At 34.4% G+C, this 14,534-nt stretch overlaps 1 protein-coding gene and 1 long non-coding RNA gene across 2 annotated transcripts; one reads left to right on the forward strand and one right to left on the reverse strand.

Annotated features, from left to right (window-relative positions):
* Window positions 1-1,642: 1,642 nt before the first annotated feature.
* Window positions 1,643-3,394, forward strand: LOC115749557 (HVA22-like protein e). The gene is made up of 4 exons (XM_030686426.2): window positions 1,643-1,924; window positions 2,052-2,078; window positions 2,773-2,901; window positions 3,023-3,394. The coding sequence occupies exons 1-4, from the start codon at window positions 1,878-1,880 to the stop codon at window positions 3,171-3,173; spliced, it is 354 nt and encodes a 117-aa protein (XP_030542286.1). The 5' UTR covers window positions 1,643-1,877; the 3' UTR covers window positions 3,174-3,394.
* Window positions 3,395-6,984: 3,590 nt separating this feature from the next.
* Window positions 6,985-10,689, reverse strand: LOC125315945. Its single transcript, XR_007199273.1, has 3 exons — window positions 10,613-10,689; window positions 9,590-9,608; window positions 6,985-7,137 (listed from the first exon to the last, which is right to left on the reverse strand). It is a non-coding gene; the product is annotated as an uncharacterized LOC125315945 (long non-coding RNA).
* Between the last annotated feature and the right edge of the window lie 3,845 nt (window positions 10,690-14,534).

Raw genomic sequence — 14,534 nt, forward strand, 5'->3', positions numbered from 1 at the left:
AGCTTTATCTAATTCAATCATAAATCATAAATATTTCGACAATTTACCAATTAAGTTTATCCGACTAATTTTAATCAAAAATCGCCGACTTGAATGTCCGTGGTGCCACCTAGCTAGGAAGGTCAACGCTAGCATGGACAATCTTTTATATATTTTTCTTAAAATTTATTTTTTTTTTCTTTCTTTGCTTTTTTTTTTTTTAAATCAAGTCCAGCAGACTCTTGCCAACCAAATGCGAGGGCCGACGAACATGTTTAGCTACTGGGTAAGCCGCGACCCTTACTAGCGGCAGATAAAAAAAGAAAAAAAAGATGAAGAAGAAGGACAAAATTAGAAGACTCGGATTTTTTTCAAAGAAAGATTAAAAAATTGTCAACGTCGGCTTTAGTCGTGTCATACAGAATGTTCGGCATCTACGTCAGCAATTTCCGACACAAATTGGTCGGATGAACTCGATTGGTAAAGTGTCAAAAGATTTATGACTCAATTGGAAAAATCGAAAAGCTTAGAATCGAAAGTACAATAGGTTTAGGACTTTTTTTTAGCAATTTTCCCGTGATCGATGTGTGCATACAAGCACGGCGTAGTGAAACTAAATAGGTGGAGAGAAATCACGTGTATATAAACGACATGTATTAGAAATGAAAAAAAAAAGGTATTATGCCTATCTGGGTATTTGTTATCATTGTGTCTTTATGAAAACCACTTCAGTAGAGGGTGACAAGTGTAAAATTACATAATTGGGTATTTCTTATTGTTACCCTTCTCGATTGTTTTTGAATTGGGTGACACTGTTATTGAGAAAGCAGCAGTTAGGCATTCTGACTCAGAATCATTTCGAGTCATATGGAAGCTCATGCTACGGTCCAGAATGAGAGAACGTCAGATTGGGATTTAGGTGGGGACGGGGGTTGATACTTGACAGGGGTTGGATGAATCTGTATTGCCAATGCCAATGCCGATGATCATGCTCTTGTCTCTCTCCTTTCTTTCTCTTTCTTAGGCACCAAATCGCTTGACGGGATATTCTGGTCAAAGTCCTCTCCGAACTATTTGTTGACAATTACTATTATATGTTAGCGGATGGATCGGAGGATGGGAAGGAAAGAGACTGTTGCGGACCGAAAAAGGCATGAGATTGAGGCATCACATGGTTCTTCCATGTTACACACGAGACAAAACTAGTCCTATAATAATATTATTATTATTACTATGGCAAGGGTCTTGATTCTCTCCTTTTTTGCCTCTATGTGCGGACATAGGTTGTTCTCCTCTTTCTCTGGTCGGGCCCTGAGGACAGGTGGCCCACAGATTTGACGTGGACCATCCGAAATGGGTCTGCATTCGATTGCTCCTATAAACCTAAGTTAAAAGATGTAAAAAGGAGTTGATAATGACTTGGAATTGGAATTGGGCCAATACTATTTCATCCGTACTGGGCCAATTTCTGGGCAGTAGGCCTATTGACTTCTTCCCTATTCTTGAAGAAACATCTGGCGCCGACCATGATGGCCAAGATCTTATAAAGAAATCTTCAGGTAGAGGGGCAGAAACTTGAAACCAAAGTAACTATAAATTGCCTGAAGGTTTGATACTTGAGGAAAGAGCAAAAGGCAGAGAGAGAGAAAGAGACAGACAGAGGAGGCTTGAGGCCTGAGAAAAGAACAAAGGCATGGTTTGTCGTCTGTCCAAGAAGACGTGATGCATGCATGCGCTAATATACCTTGGCGGGCTACTTTTGTTCCCTCGATTAAGGCAGAATCCGATGCCAATCTCTCCCGCTATATATGCGTAACTATATCACCACATCTCTGTCCTCCTCCTAACTTTCTTAGACCACGAAATCGGCCGAGGAACGAAAGAAGAGAGAGTACATAATGGGTCAGTTGTGGACATCGTACCAAAACTTCCGCGCCCTCGCCGGGTAATCTCCTGTCTCAATCCACATTTGATTATTTACAGATTTTCTTCTTGTTTTCCCGGTAACCGTCTCTGACACATACTTTCTTCCTTGTGTTTTTTCTTGGCATCGTTGGCAAAAATTCATTCAGACCGGTACTCATGCTGCTGTATCCTTTGTAAGCAAGTCCTTCTCTGCACTTTTTGATTATTTTATTATTTAATACAAAATAAAAAAGAATAGAATCAACAAGACTGTTAATCTGAAGTAATTAATACTAAGCACGTTATTACGGATTCAAAAATTGAATAATGAAGTGATAAGACAAATTATCAAACAGGCGGTTAGGAAAATAGGGTCGTGTTCGGTTGGGAGGCATTCTTCTCGCCTGACCTAAACGGACTAGGCCTACGATTTCTAGGATCGGCATAAATGCCTGGTTCGGCATTTAGAGAATTGATTTATGTCGTACTAAATCGGTCCAATCTATGGTAGTCTTTGTGTAACCCGATAATTTTTTTTTACTAAAAAACTTGTTGGTTCTCACAGTTCTCATCCTAACATTCAATTATAGCATGTTCAACGTGAAAGAGGATTACTTTGAAATCTCCAAATCTCAGGATAGCTCGATGCTTAGCGTTTGAGCACGATTTGAATAGCTGTGTTCTTCATTAATCAATTTTTGACTTTATAGAGTGCCTAGTGAATAATCACGTCCTTCAACTTTTAAATGTGTTTATCACTGTTTTTAATGTTTTGTGCCTGGGCTTCTTTGGCCCGGGTGCCTGGCTGTCTGGACCGATTGCTCATAGACTAAGCATGAAACTAATGACTACTTACAAACATAAGTGGGTGTGGACAACGAATTGCAGACAAGCATCGATAATGGCCATAGAGAGCAGACCGATGAATGCGGAAGAGAATGAGCAATGGCTCGCTTACTGGATCCTGTACTCGTTTCTCACCCTCATGGAGATGTTATTCCAACCCCTTTTGCAATGGTACCCTCCTCTTCATTTTTCCTTGTTTCGCATCATTTGACAAAAGCTTTTCCAATGTCGTGGTCGCTGATATTATGACAATGGCTGCGTCTGGCATTTACATGCTCGCCTCATTGTTTAGGATCCCGATATGGTATGATGCGAAGCTGCTGTTCGTGATGTGGCTGGTCTCTCCCAACTGCCAAGGGGCCGCTTTTCTTTACGACAAGATCGTGAGAGGGCACATCCTCAAGAAACTCGAACATATCACGGACCGATACAAGTCCCAGTGATGCTATTTCGTCTGTCAATACATCTCTCCCCCTCTCTGATCCAAAGTAATTAATGATGTTCTTCGTCACGATTTGCCAAGAAACTTATCAAAAAACGAAAAAGGTTTAGCTCTGATATACTGAAGACCGATATGGATAATCAAAAGTAGACATATGCAGGGCTCCTCTATGTACATTTCTTCTGGCTCCCATCATTTGAAGAATTTAAAGGGCTAGTGTATTATTTTTCTCTTTTCACTTTATCCGTGATTGTATTCTTGGAGATTTGCTCGTTTTGATTTGGGAACAAGAATTTAACCAAACCAACTAAGCATTATAGTGTGGATATCAGTCATTGCTGCGTCTTTCTCTAACTCACATCACATGCCACCTTAACCTTAAGGCCATCGCGATCCGCCCCCTCTCTTCTCATATTCATTTGCCATTTGATCGTTCAAAAAGTATGGTCATAAAATAGAAATTTTTGTTGAGGGTGTCCTGTCAACATTTGACATGATCCAACCATATCAATAGTGATAATAAAACTAACAACATCAGCAACAATATTCTAATCCCAAATGCCAACGGGACACTTCTTAAATTACTATATAAGAAAGGGAATTTTTTTTTTTTGGGTAAGGATATAAGAAAGGGAAGTTTACACGCTGAAATTTTGTTTGTATTATATCAACACAATTTAGAAATCGAAATGGTTTTTATCAAACATATTTAACTAGCATCATGGGAGCGCTCGATGTTAAATGTACATTCTACGAATAGTGTAAAATAAGTATGAGTACAGAGAAAAGAAATGGTATAAACATTCTAATTTTGAAGCTCCTGCAAGTGTGATTTGAGTCCCGTTGACTCGTTTAATGTCCAATCGTGTTCATTAACTTGTAGAGAAGTAGAATCATAGACAGTCCAATGCCTGTTATCTCTGCACATATGTGGGCAATCTGCAATCGCGTCTCGGAAGATTCATTCATTCTTTCATTTTACTTTAACCTCAAGTCATCCAGAACAGGTTGTATAGCAAATAGATGCTGAGACCGAGTTGTATAGCAAATAGATGCTCTTTGAGACTGTTCTCCCCCTTCATAATTAAGGGATATTTAAAAGCTCAACACTTATCATTAGATAATTAGATTTCTTAATGTTAGTATTAGATTTGGCTTGATTTCATTTAGTTCATACACACATGGTTTAGAAAAAAAATTCATGGTAATTTTATTTATTTATTTTAGTTGCCCCGCATATTGCTCGAAAAATGAAATTGATCAACTTGTTCGGAGAGTGATCGTATTAGACTAGTTATGTCGACATATTACACAGCAACTTGTCGCATAGTGAAATTTGTTAAGCGTAGATCTAGTAGCACAATTAAACATGTAAGACATGCTCCAAGCGAGGGCGGCCTTGCCAACTTAAGGCCGAGCATCTTTCGCCCAAGGCTGGTGACCTCCACCAACCATCAATGAGGCCCAACGATGGCCAATGGAGGGAAAAATGAAAAAAAAAAACAAGAAAAGGAAAAAAAAACAAAAAGTAAGAAGTAAAGTGGAAAATGGAAAAAGAACAAAATAAATAAATATTATTAAAAATTACCCACACTAATATTGGCGTGCCAAGTAGGACAACTGATGAATACATCAATGATTTCCAATCAAAATTAATCGGATGAACTCAATTTGCAAAACCTCAAAAAATTTAAAACTGAATCGATAAAAGTTCAATACATTTAAGACTTTTTGAAAAGATTTCTTTGCGAAGGATTTCTAAAAGTGCAAGGGGTAGATTTCCAAAGTTCACGTTGCCGTTCATTCAAACATTAACCTAACAAACTGTATCATTTCCTAGGGGAAGTAGATTACTGGATGTAATTTGAAGGACTTAAAACGCACTACAAGTCCACTTTCGGATCGGCAGTGAATTGTTGTGCAACCTCATCTTGTGGTTGCTCCGCATGCAATTTGAAGGACCATGAAAGTCCTCCGAATTCCATGCGAAGCAGACACCCCCATGGCGGACCGGTGCACCAAAACCATAAACTTCAACAAACACGAGCGATCATAAGATTGTGATTTCATATGTACACGTAGGCCTTCTCCTTCAGGAGTAAAGGCACGTTTAATTGTTGTCCACGAACAACTAAGCTATTACGAGTCATGACCAAGATTTGTCTCGGTATCATGTGTTACTCCAATCAAATATACGCGGCGCTGTTCGCCATTGTTCCCCTACAAATTGTTGGAGCGGCAAGTGATGCGATCCAAATGACATTTGTCTCTCATTAGCTCTTCTATAGTTCGAGCAAGTTCACAATCAATATGACGATCACTCTTAATGGTGGAGATATAGGGCACCGTCATGTAACCATCCAAAGTGCGCTCCCACCTATAGCAGTTGAGTATTAGTAATGATGTGACGTCTTGGTCCATCCCCAATCCCCAAACATGCCAAGGCCTACCTATTGTTTCTAGAACCTATAAAACTTTGTTTAAAGTAGAATCATTAAAGTTATAGTCAAGCTAAAAACTCACCCAACTGTCAGAATTAAAAGAAGTAGAATCATTACAATTGCAATCAAGTTAAAAATACCCAAACACCCAACTATTAGATCATTTTATCGGAATTAGATCAAGCCTTGTCATCATTGGTCAAAAATACAAAAAAATGATCTCTTCTAAGTCTAGTAGAATCATTACAGTCATAATATCATATCATTTTATCAGAATTAGATTAAACCTAGTTCTAGAGTGTAGCAATCATCACATAGTGGTAATCATCACATTGCGTTATTCCAATCAGTCATGTTTTACTAAACAATAGACTATTTGGGAAACTTTGTAAAACTTTCATCGGGGTAATCATCTTTTTCATATTAGGTCTTATGCTGGCCTTTGCTAAAAATACCGAATTAGATCAAGTTTTGTCTTTATTCTAAATCTCAAATGAAGAAAATGACCTCTTCTAAATCTCAAACGTTTCTTTAAAGTAGAATAATTACAATCACAATCAAGGTAAAAATACACAAACACCCAACTATCGGATCATTTTATCAGAATTATAAGAAATAGAATCATTATAATCACAGTCAAGCTGAAAACACCAAAACACCCAATTATCGGACCATTTTATTAGAATTAGATCAAACCTTATCTTCATTGGTAAAAAAATGTAGATAATCACGTCTTCCAAGTCTAGTATAATTATTACAGTCACAGTATCAGACCATTTTATCAAAATTAGATCAAGCCTAATTTTAGAGTATTGTAATCATCACATAGTGACAATTATCACATTGTGTTATTCCAATCAGCCATGTTTTACTAAGCAATAAACTATTTGGGAAACTTCATAAAACATTCATTGGGGTAATTTTATTTTTCGGATTAAGTTTTATGCTGGCCTTTGCTATAAACACTGAATTAGATCAAGTTTTATCTTTATATTAAGTCTCAAATGCAGAAAATGACATCTTCTAAGTCTCAAACCCTTCTTTAAAGTAGAATCATTACAGTTACAATCAAGCTAAAAATATACAAACGCCGAACTATCAAACCATTTTATCAGAATTAAAAGAAGTAGAATCATTATAATAACAGACATAACACCCAAACACCCAATTATCAGACCATTTTGTCATAATTAGATCAAACTTTGTCTTCATTGGTCGAAAAATGCAAAAAATGAATTTTTTTTAAGTCTATGAGAATAATTATAGTCATAGTATAGTATCATTTTATTAGAATTAGATCAAGCTATGTTCTAGAGTGTAGCAATCATCATAGAGTGGCAATCATCACATTGCGTTACTCCAATCAGCCATATTTTATTAAGCAACAAACTATTTGGGAAGCTTTATAAAACTTTCATCGGGGTAATCATATATTTCAAATTAGGTTTTATTCTGGCCTTTGCTAAAAACACCGAATTAGATCAAGCCTTGTCTTCATTCTAAGTCTCAAATACAGAAAATGACCTTTTATAAGCCTCAAACCTTTTTTTAAAGTAGAATTATTACAGTCACAGTCAAGGTAAAAATACACAAACACCAAAATTATCAGATCATTTTATCGAAATTAAAAGAAATAGAATCATTACAGTCATCAATAAGCTAAAAACATTCAAACACCCAACTATCAGACCATTTTATCAGAATTAGATCAAGTCTTGTCTTCATTTGTCGAAAAATGCAGAAAACGACGTCTTCCAAGTCTAGTAGAATCATTACGGTCATAGTATCGGACCATTTTATTAGAATTATATCAAGCTCAATTTTAGAGTGTTGCAATCATCACATAGTGGCAACCATAACATTGTGTTATTCCAATCGGCCATGTTTTATTAAACAATAGACTATTCGCGAAACTTTGTAAAACTTTCATTAGGATAATCATATTTTTCAGATTAAGTCTTATGCTGGCCTTTGCTATAAACACCCAATTAGATCAAGCCTTGTCTTCATACTAAGTCTCAAATGTAGAAAATGAACTTTTTTAAGTCTCAAACCCTTCTTTAAAGTAGAATTATTACAGTCACAGTTAAGCTAAAAACACACAAACACTCAACTATCAGACCATTTTATCATAATTAAAAGAAGTAGAATTATTACAGTCACCGTCAAGCTAAAAACACCAAAACACCCAACTATTAGACCATTTTATCATAATTAGATTAAGTCTTGCCTTCATTGGTTGAAAAATGCAGAAAATGAACTCTTCTAAGTCTAGTAAAAACATTACGGTCATAGTATCAGATTATTTTATCGGAATTAGATCAAACGCAATTTTAAAGTGTTGCAATCATCACATAGTGACAATAATCACATTGCGCTATTCCAATCAGCTATGTTTTACTAAGCAATATAGTAGTTGTGAAACTTTTTAAAACTTTCATCGGGGTAATCATATTTTTCAAATTAGGTCTTATTCTAGCCATTGCTATAAACACCGAATTAGATCAAGCCTTATTTTCATTTCATGTCTCAAATGCAGAAAAAGATCTCTTCTAAGTCTCAAACCCTTCTTTAAAATAGAATCATTACAACCACAGTCAAGTTAAAAACACACAAACACTCAACTATTGGACTAATTTATCAAAATTAAAGAAGTAGAATCATTACAGTTACAATCAACCTAGAAACACCCAACTATCATACCATTATATCATAATTAGATCAAGCCTTATCTTCATTGGTCGAAAAATGCAGAAAATGACCTCTTCAAAGTCTAGTAGAATAATCACAATTACAATATCGGACTATTTTATCATAATTAGATCAAGTCCAGTTCTAGAGTATTGCAATCATCATATTGCGTTATTACAATCAGTCATGTTTTACTAAGTAGTAGACTATTTAGGAAACTTTGTAAAACTTTCGTCGGGGTAATCATATTTTTCATATTAGGTCTCATACTGGCATTTGCTAAAAACACCAAATTAGATCAATTCTTGTCTTCATTCTAAGTCTCAAATGCAGAAAATAAACTCTTCTAAATTTCAAACTCTTCTTTAATGTAGAATCATTACAGTCACAATCAAGCTAAAAATACCCAAACACCCAACTATAAAACCATTTTATCATAACTAAATCAAGCATTGTCTTCATTTATAAAAAAAATGCAGAAATGACCTCTTCTAAGTTTAGTAAAATCATTACGGTCATTGTATTTGACCATTTTATCAGAATTAGATCAAGCCCAGTTCTAAAGTATTACATTCATCATACATTGGCAATCATCACATTGCGTTATTCCAATCAGCCATGTTTCACTAAGCAATAGATTGTTTGGGAAACTTTGTAAAACTTTCATCGGGATAATCATATTTTTCAGATTAGGTCTTATGCTGGCCTTTACTAAAAACACCTAATTAGATTAAGACTTGTCTTCATTCTAAGTCTCGAATGCAGAAAATAAACTCTTCTAAGTTTCAAACTCTTATTTAATGTATAATTATTACAGTCATAGTCAAAGGTAAAAACACTTAAACACCCAACTATTAGATCACTTTATTAGAATTAAAAGAAGTAGAATTATTGCAGTCATAGCCAAGCTAAAAACACCCAAACACCTAGCTATAAGACCATTTTATCATAACTAGATCAGGCCTTGTCTTCATTGATCGAAAAATGTAGAAAATGACATATCCTAAGTTTAGTAAAATCATTACAGTCACTATATTTGAACATTTTATCGGAATTAGATCAAGCCCAGTTCTAAAGTATTGCATTCATCATATAGTGGCAATCATCACATTGCGTTATTCCAATCAGCCATGTTTTACTAAGCAATAGATTATTTGTAAAACTTTTTAAAACTTTCATCGGAGTAATCATATTTTTCAGCTTTGGTCTTATGCTGGCTTTTACTAAAAACATCAAATTAGATCAAGCATTATCTTCATTATAAGCCTCAAATGCAAAAAATGACCTCTTCTAAGTCTCAAACCCTTCTTTAAAGTATAATTGTTACAGTCACAATCAAGGTAAAAATACCCAAACACCCAATTATTAGATTATTTTATCGGAATTAAAATAAGTATAATCATTATATTCACGATCAAGCTAAAAACATCTAAACACCCGACTATCGGACAATTTAATCATAATTAGATAAAGCATGGTCTTCATTGGTCAAAAAATACTTTAAAAGACCTCTTCTAAATATAGTAAAATCATTATAGTCACAATATCATACCATTTTATCGAAATTAGATCAAGCTCGGTTCTAGAGTGTTGTAGTAATCACATTATGTTATTTCAATTAGCCATGTTTTACTAAGCAATAGACTATTTGGGAAACTTTGTAAAACTTTTATCGGGGTAATCATATTTTTCAGATTAAGTCTCATACTGGTCTTTGTTAAAAATACTCAATTAGATCAAGCCTTGTCTTCATTCTAAGTATTATTAATCGAAAAATACAAAAAATGACCTCTTCTAAATCTCAAACCCTCCTTTAAAGTAGAATTATTATAGTCACATTCAAGCTAAAAATACACAAACACATAACTATCAGACCATTTTATCATAATTAAAAGAAGTAGAATCATTACGGTCAAGTCAAGCTAAAAAACCCAAACACTCAACTATCAATTATTTTATCGGAATTAGATCAAGTCTTGTCTTCATTGATTGAAAAATGCAGAAAATGACCTCTTTTAAGTCTAGTAGAATCATTATAGTCAAGGTATCGGACCATTTTATCAAAATTAAATCAAGCCAAGTTCTAAAGTATTGCAATCATCACATTGTGTTATTCCAATCAACCATCTTTTACTAAGTAATAAACTATTTGAGAAACTTTGTAAAGCTTTCATCAGGTTAATCTTATTTTTTAGATTAGGTATTACATTGGCATTTGCTAAAAACACCCAATTAGATCAAACTTTATCTTCATTATAAGTCTTATTTGTCGAAAAATGCAAGAAATGACATCTTCTAAGTCTTAAACCTTCTTTAAAGTAGAATCATTACAGTTACAATCAAGATAAAAACGCCCAAACACCCAACTATCAGACCATTTTATCAAAATTAAAAGATGTAGAATCATTATAGTCACAGTCAAGCTAAAAAAATCCAAACACCCAACTATCATATCATTTTATCAGAATTAGATCAAGCATTATCCTCAATGATTGAAAAATGCAGAAAATGACATCTTCTAAGGCTAGTATAATGATTATAGTCATAGTATCGGACCATTTTATCGGAATTAGATCAAACCTAGTTTTAGAGTATTGCAATAATCGGATAGTGGCAATTATCATATTGTGTTATTCCAATCAACCATATTTTACTAAGCAATAATACGACACCCTAAAAATTCCTACATTAAAACTATATTATGTAAGAATTTGTAGGCAATAAATGTTGCACGTGAGAACTCTAGTTAAGTAATTTACGTAGTTTAGCGGAGACACGAAAAATATTTTTGTGCCCGTATTTTTCAGAAAATATGTTTGTTAAAATTGGATTGCTAGATATGTGTTTTAGTATTGTTTTTGTAGAGTGGCGGTGAACCGCATAACGCCGCCTTAGTTATTAAGCGAGACCCGTGTGCTACAAGATTTCAAACGAGTGATAGATTTGAAATTTATTAAATTATATATTTCATTTTTGTTTGATAAATTTTGCGAAACATTTTGAGGAGTTTAAAATATTCTTCTATATAATCAATGGTTAAAACAGACACCAATTTCTTTGTTTATGTAATTAATTTAATTGATATCTAGAAAATTTTTCAATATATATATATAAATGCTTACCGTAGCAATTGATTTCATATCTTGTATCATGAAGTGCACTTAATGCACTTAATGATTCTTCTTTCACTAGCTAAATGAAACCCTCTTTTCTTGACTTGCCGATGAAATTTGGAAGAGATGAGGTCATGTATTGCCTCAACAAATTTGGCTTTAGTCCATAAATGCACATAATGATTCAACCCAAAATTTGGCCAACGGAGAACCACTCCTTTCTTCATTCATCAAAATATCCCTCTCTTAAGCCAATGCTATCAAGGGATTTGTATCTAATCATTACATGCATTTAATTATTAGCCAATTTTTACTTGATCGGTGGAGCTTTACTTTTTCTCCCAGCCAAATAGCCCCTATTAGCTCCTCTCTTAGGGGCCATTCCAAGCAATTTCATTGGGACAACTTACCTCTCTACCTTTAGGCTTAATGATTTACTCTATGAGCAATGATTAGTTTAACTATGGTTGAAGCAATTCCATTCGTTCATTTTCTCACACTTGCTGAATAAGAAGAGACCCTCTTTAAAAAGACAGAGCGACTCCACTCCATTGACACCCACCTTCAATTATCCCTTCAACCTTCGTTTTCAATTTCACGAGCGAAAGTGAAAGCCCACATCTGTGTTATTAAAAGTTTATGCTTTCGTAAATCGATTTCGGACGAGGTATATCATGATTCCCATAACTTTCTACAAAAGAGTTTATGTTGTTTTCATAATAAAGCATTCATGGATTTTCGGTTTCGTTATTTTGAAGAAAACTAAAGCTTTGAATTGCGTTCAAATCTTTTCAAGGTAAGTGAAAACTCTAAGCACTAAGTTAGAATGATATATTTAGTGCTTTTGACTTAGTTGATTGCTAATTTTAATCAAGTTTGGTGATAAGTATGAAAGAAACAAAGGAAATTGATAGGTGAAACTCATGTACTGATTGTGATGCTTTGATTGGTGTCACTTTGCAAATGATAAGCTTGATCATTTTTTTTTCTATGAGAATTGGTAATACGTTGGATGAAAATAATGAAAACTGAGTAGTTATTAGTTTTTTGTTGACATGGAGGCTATTGGACGTAGTGTGAAAATTATCGTTAAAAAAAATTGCCGACAAAAAAAAGTCATCGAATTTTATAGGTTGACCGATGGTCAATAGCTTTGACAGACCATGGATTTTTTTTATATAATATAATGCTCTAATAAATATAATATAATTATATATAAAAGAAAAATCGTGAAGTTGATAATTTCATGAACTTAATGATCATTATGATTATTACTGTTACTAATTCTACTTTTGGTGTTGCTTCTTTTGGAGCTAAAATATTTATAATAATAAGAATTTTTTGAAATTTTTTCGAAAGTTTGCGTTCATCATAGTATTCTTTGAGGCATGAAAGGATATGTATGATGTATGAATTAGAATACTTCTGCTTGTACGATGGCTTGAGGGAAAAAAATTAATGATTTTGTAATGAATATTTCATGAGTATAAACTTCGCATGTAAAAGATTATGTGCCGTCGTCCGCGTAATGGTGGCAACGATGCCGCAGAGTTGCAATGCCCCGTGTATCGGGAACCAAGGAGTGTTTTGGGATGCCGAGGAGTAGCGATGCCCCATATGTCGGGATGCCTCGTAGGCGGATGTTGCAAAATGCCTTGTGTGTCAAGATACTCCGTGTGTCGGGAAGCCCCGGGAATTTCGGGATGAAAAATGAAGTAATAAATACAATGCATGCTCGTGTATATACATTTAATTGCATGAATAATACACTAGCTGATATTGGTGCATTGTGGCATAACGTGACATTGGCCTGCATCATATGCACAATATTATAACACGTCATTATGGAAGAAGATCATGCGAATGTCCATGCATTCATATATTATTTTGAATGCTTGTTTTTGTGAATTCCAGGTTGAGCGATAAGAGAATCATCTACCTAAGACTTGGAGATTTCATTTACTGTGCTTCGGTTCACCCCATTATTTTTCAAATATGTAGCATGGACTATCGGCCACCTCTATTTGAAGCCGTGGTGCATGTATAATACATCTATGAAGATGTTTTTGTTTCCAAAGAAGCTATAGTGTATATTAAGTGTACCTCTTACGTATGGATCAACGCTGGGCTTGCGGAATGGGTTCCTCATCTATATGTTGCCTGGTGTTTTAACATTGAGGGCGAGTTGTAGGACCGATTAGAGGTTTTGATGGTCCTCTAGGTTTAGGCGATGATAGCCTATCGATGGGTGAAGCCATCGATCTTTAGTTGTTCGACCGACGTTTGTACAGGCAGACTTTTGGCTTAGGAGAAGCGAAGTAGTGGAGATAGATGACCCTAACCATTCCTAGGTCTACATTATTTTTGTATTGTATGATATGCTGAATATGTTTGTAAAATATAAATAAGTGACATGTACATTTGGTACAAAATAAATGATGCATATGTATTTAGTAAACTCATGAGAAGATGTGTTGGGGATGATGATGTGAAATTTTTTTATTATGCTTCTGCATGCAAATAAATAATAAAAGATATAAATAGAGATGACACGTGTAGCGCACGATGTTCTGGGGCATCACAAATATACTATTTGGGAAACTTTGTAAAACTTTCATCGGGGTAATCATATTTTTCAAGTTAGGTCTTATGCTGGCCATTGCTAAAAACATCGAATTAAATCAAGCTTCGTTTTCATTCTAAGTTTCATTGGTTAAAAATGTAGAAAATAACATCTTTTAAGTCTCAAACCCTTCTTTAAAATAGAATTATTATAGTCATAGTCAAGCTAAAAACATCCAAACACCCAACTATCATATCATTTTATCAGAATTAGATCAAACATTGTCTTCATTAGTAAAAAATGTAGAAAATGACCTCTTCTAAGTCTAGTAGAATCATTATAGTCACTGTATCGGACCATTTTATCAAAATTAGATCTAGCCAAGTTCTAGAGTGTTGCAATCATTACATAGTGGCAATCATCACATTACGTTATTCCAGCCGGCCATGCTTTACTAAGCAATACACTATTTGGGAAATTTTGTAAAACTTTCATCAAGATAATCATATTTTTCAGTTTAAGTCTTATGCGGCATTTGCTAAAAACATCAAATT

This window comes from Rhodamnia argentea, chromosome 7 (assembly GCF_020921035.1).
Source record: "Rhodamnia argentea isolate NSW1041297 chromosome 7, ASM2092103v1, whole genome shotgun sequence".
In the NCBI taxonomy this organism is placed as follows: domain Eukaryota; kingdom Viridiplantae; phylum Streptophyta; class Magnoliopsida; order Myrtales; family Myrtaceae; genus Rhodamnia; species Rhodamnia argentea.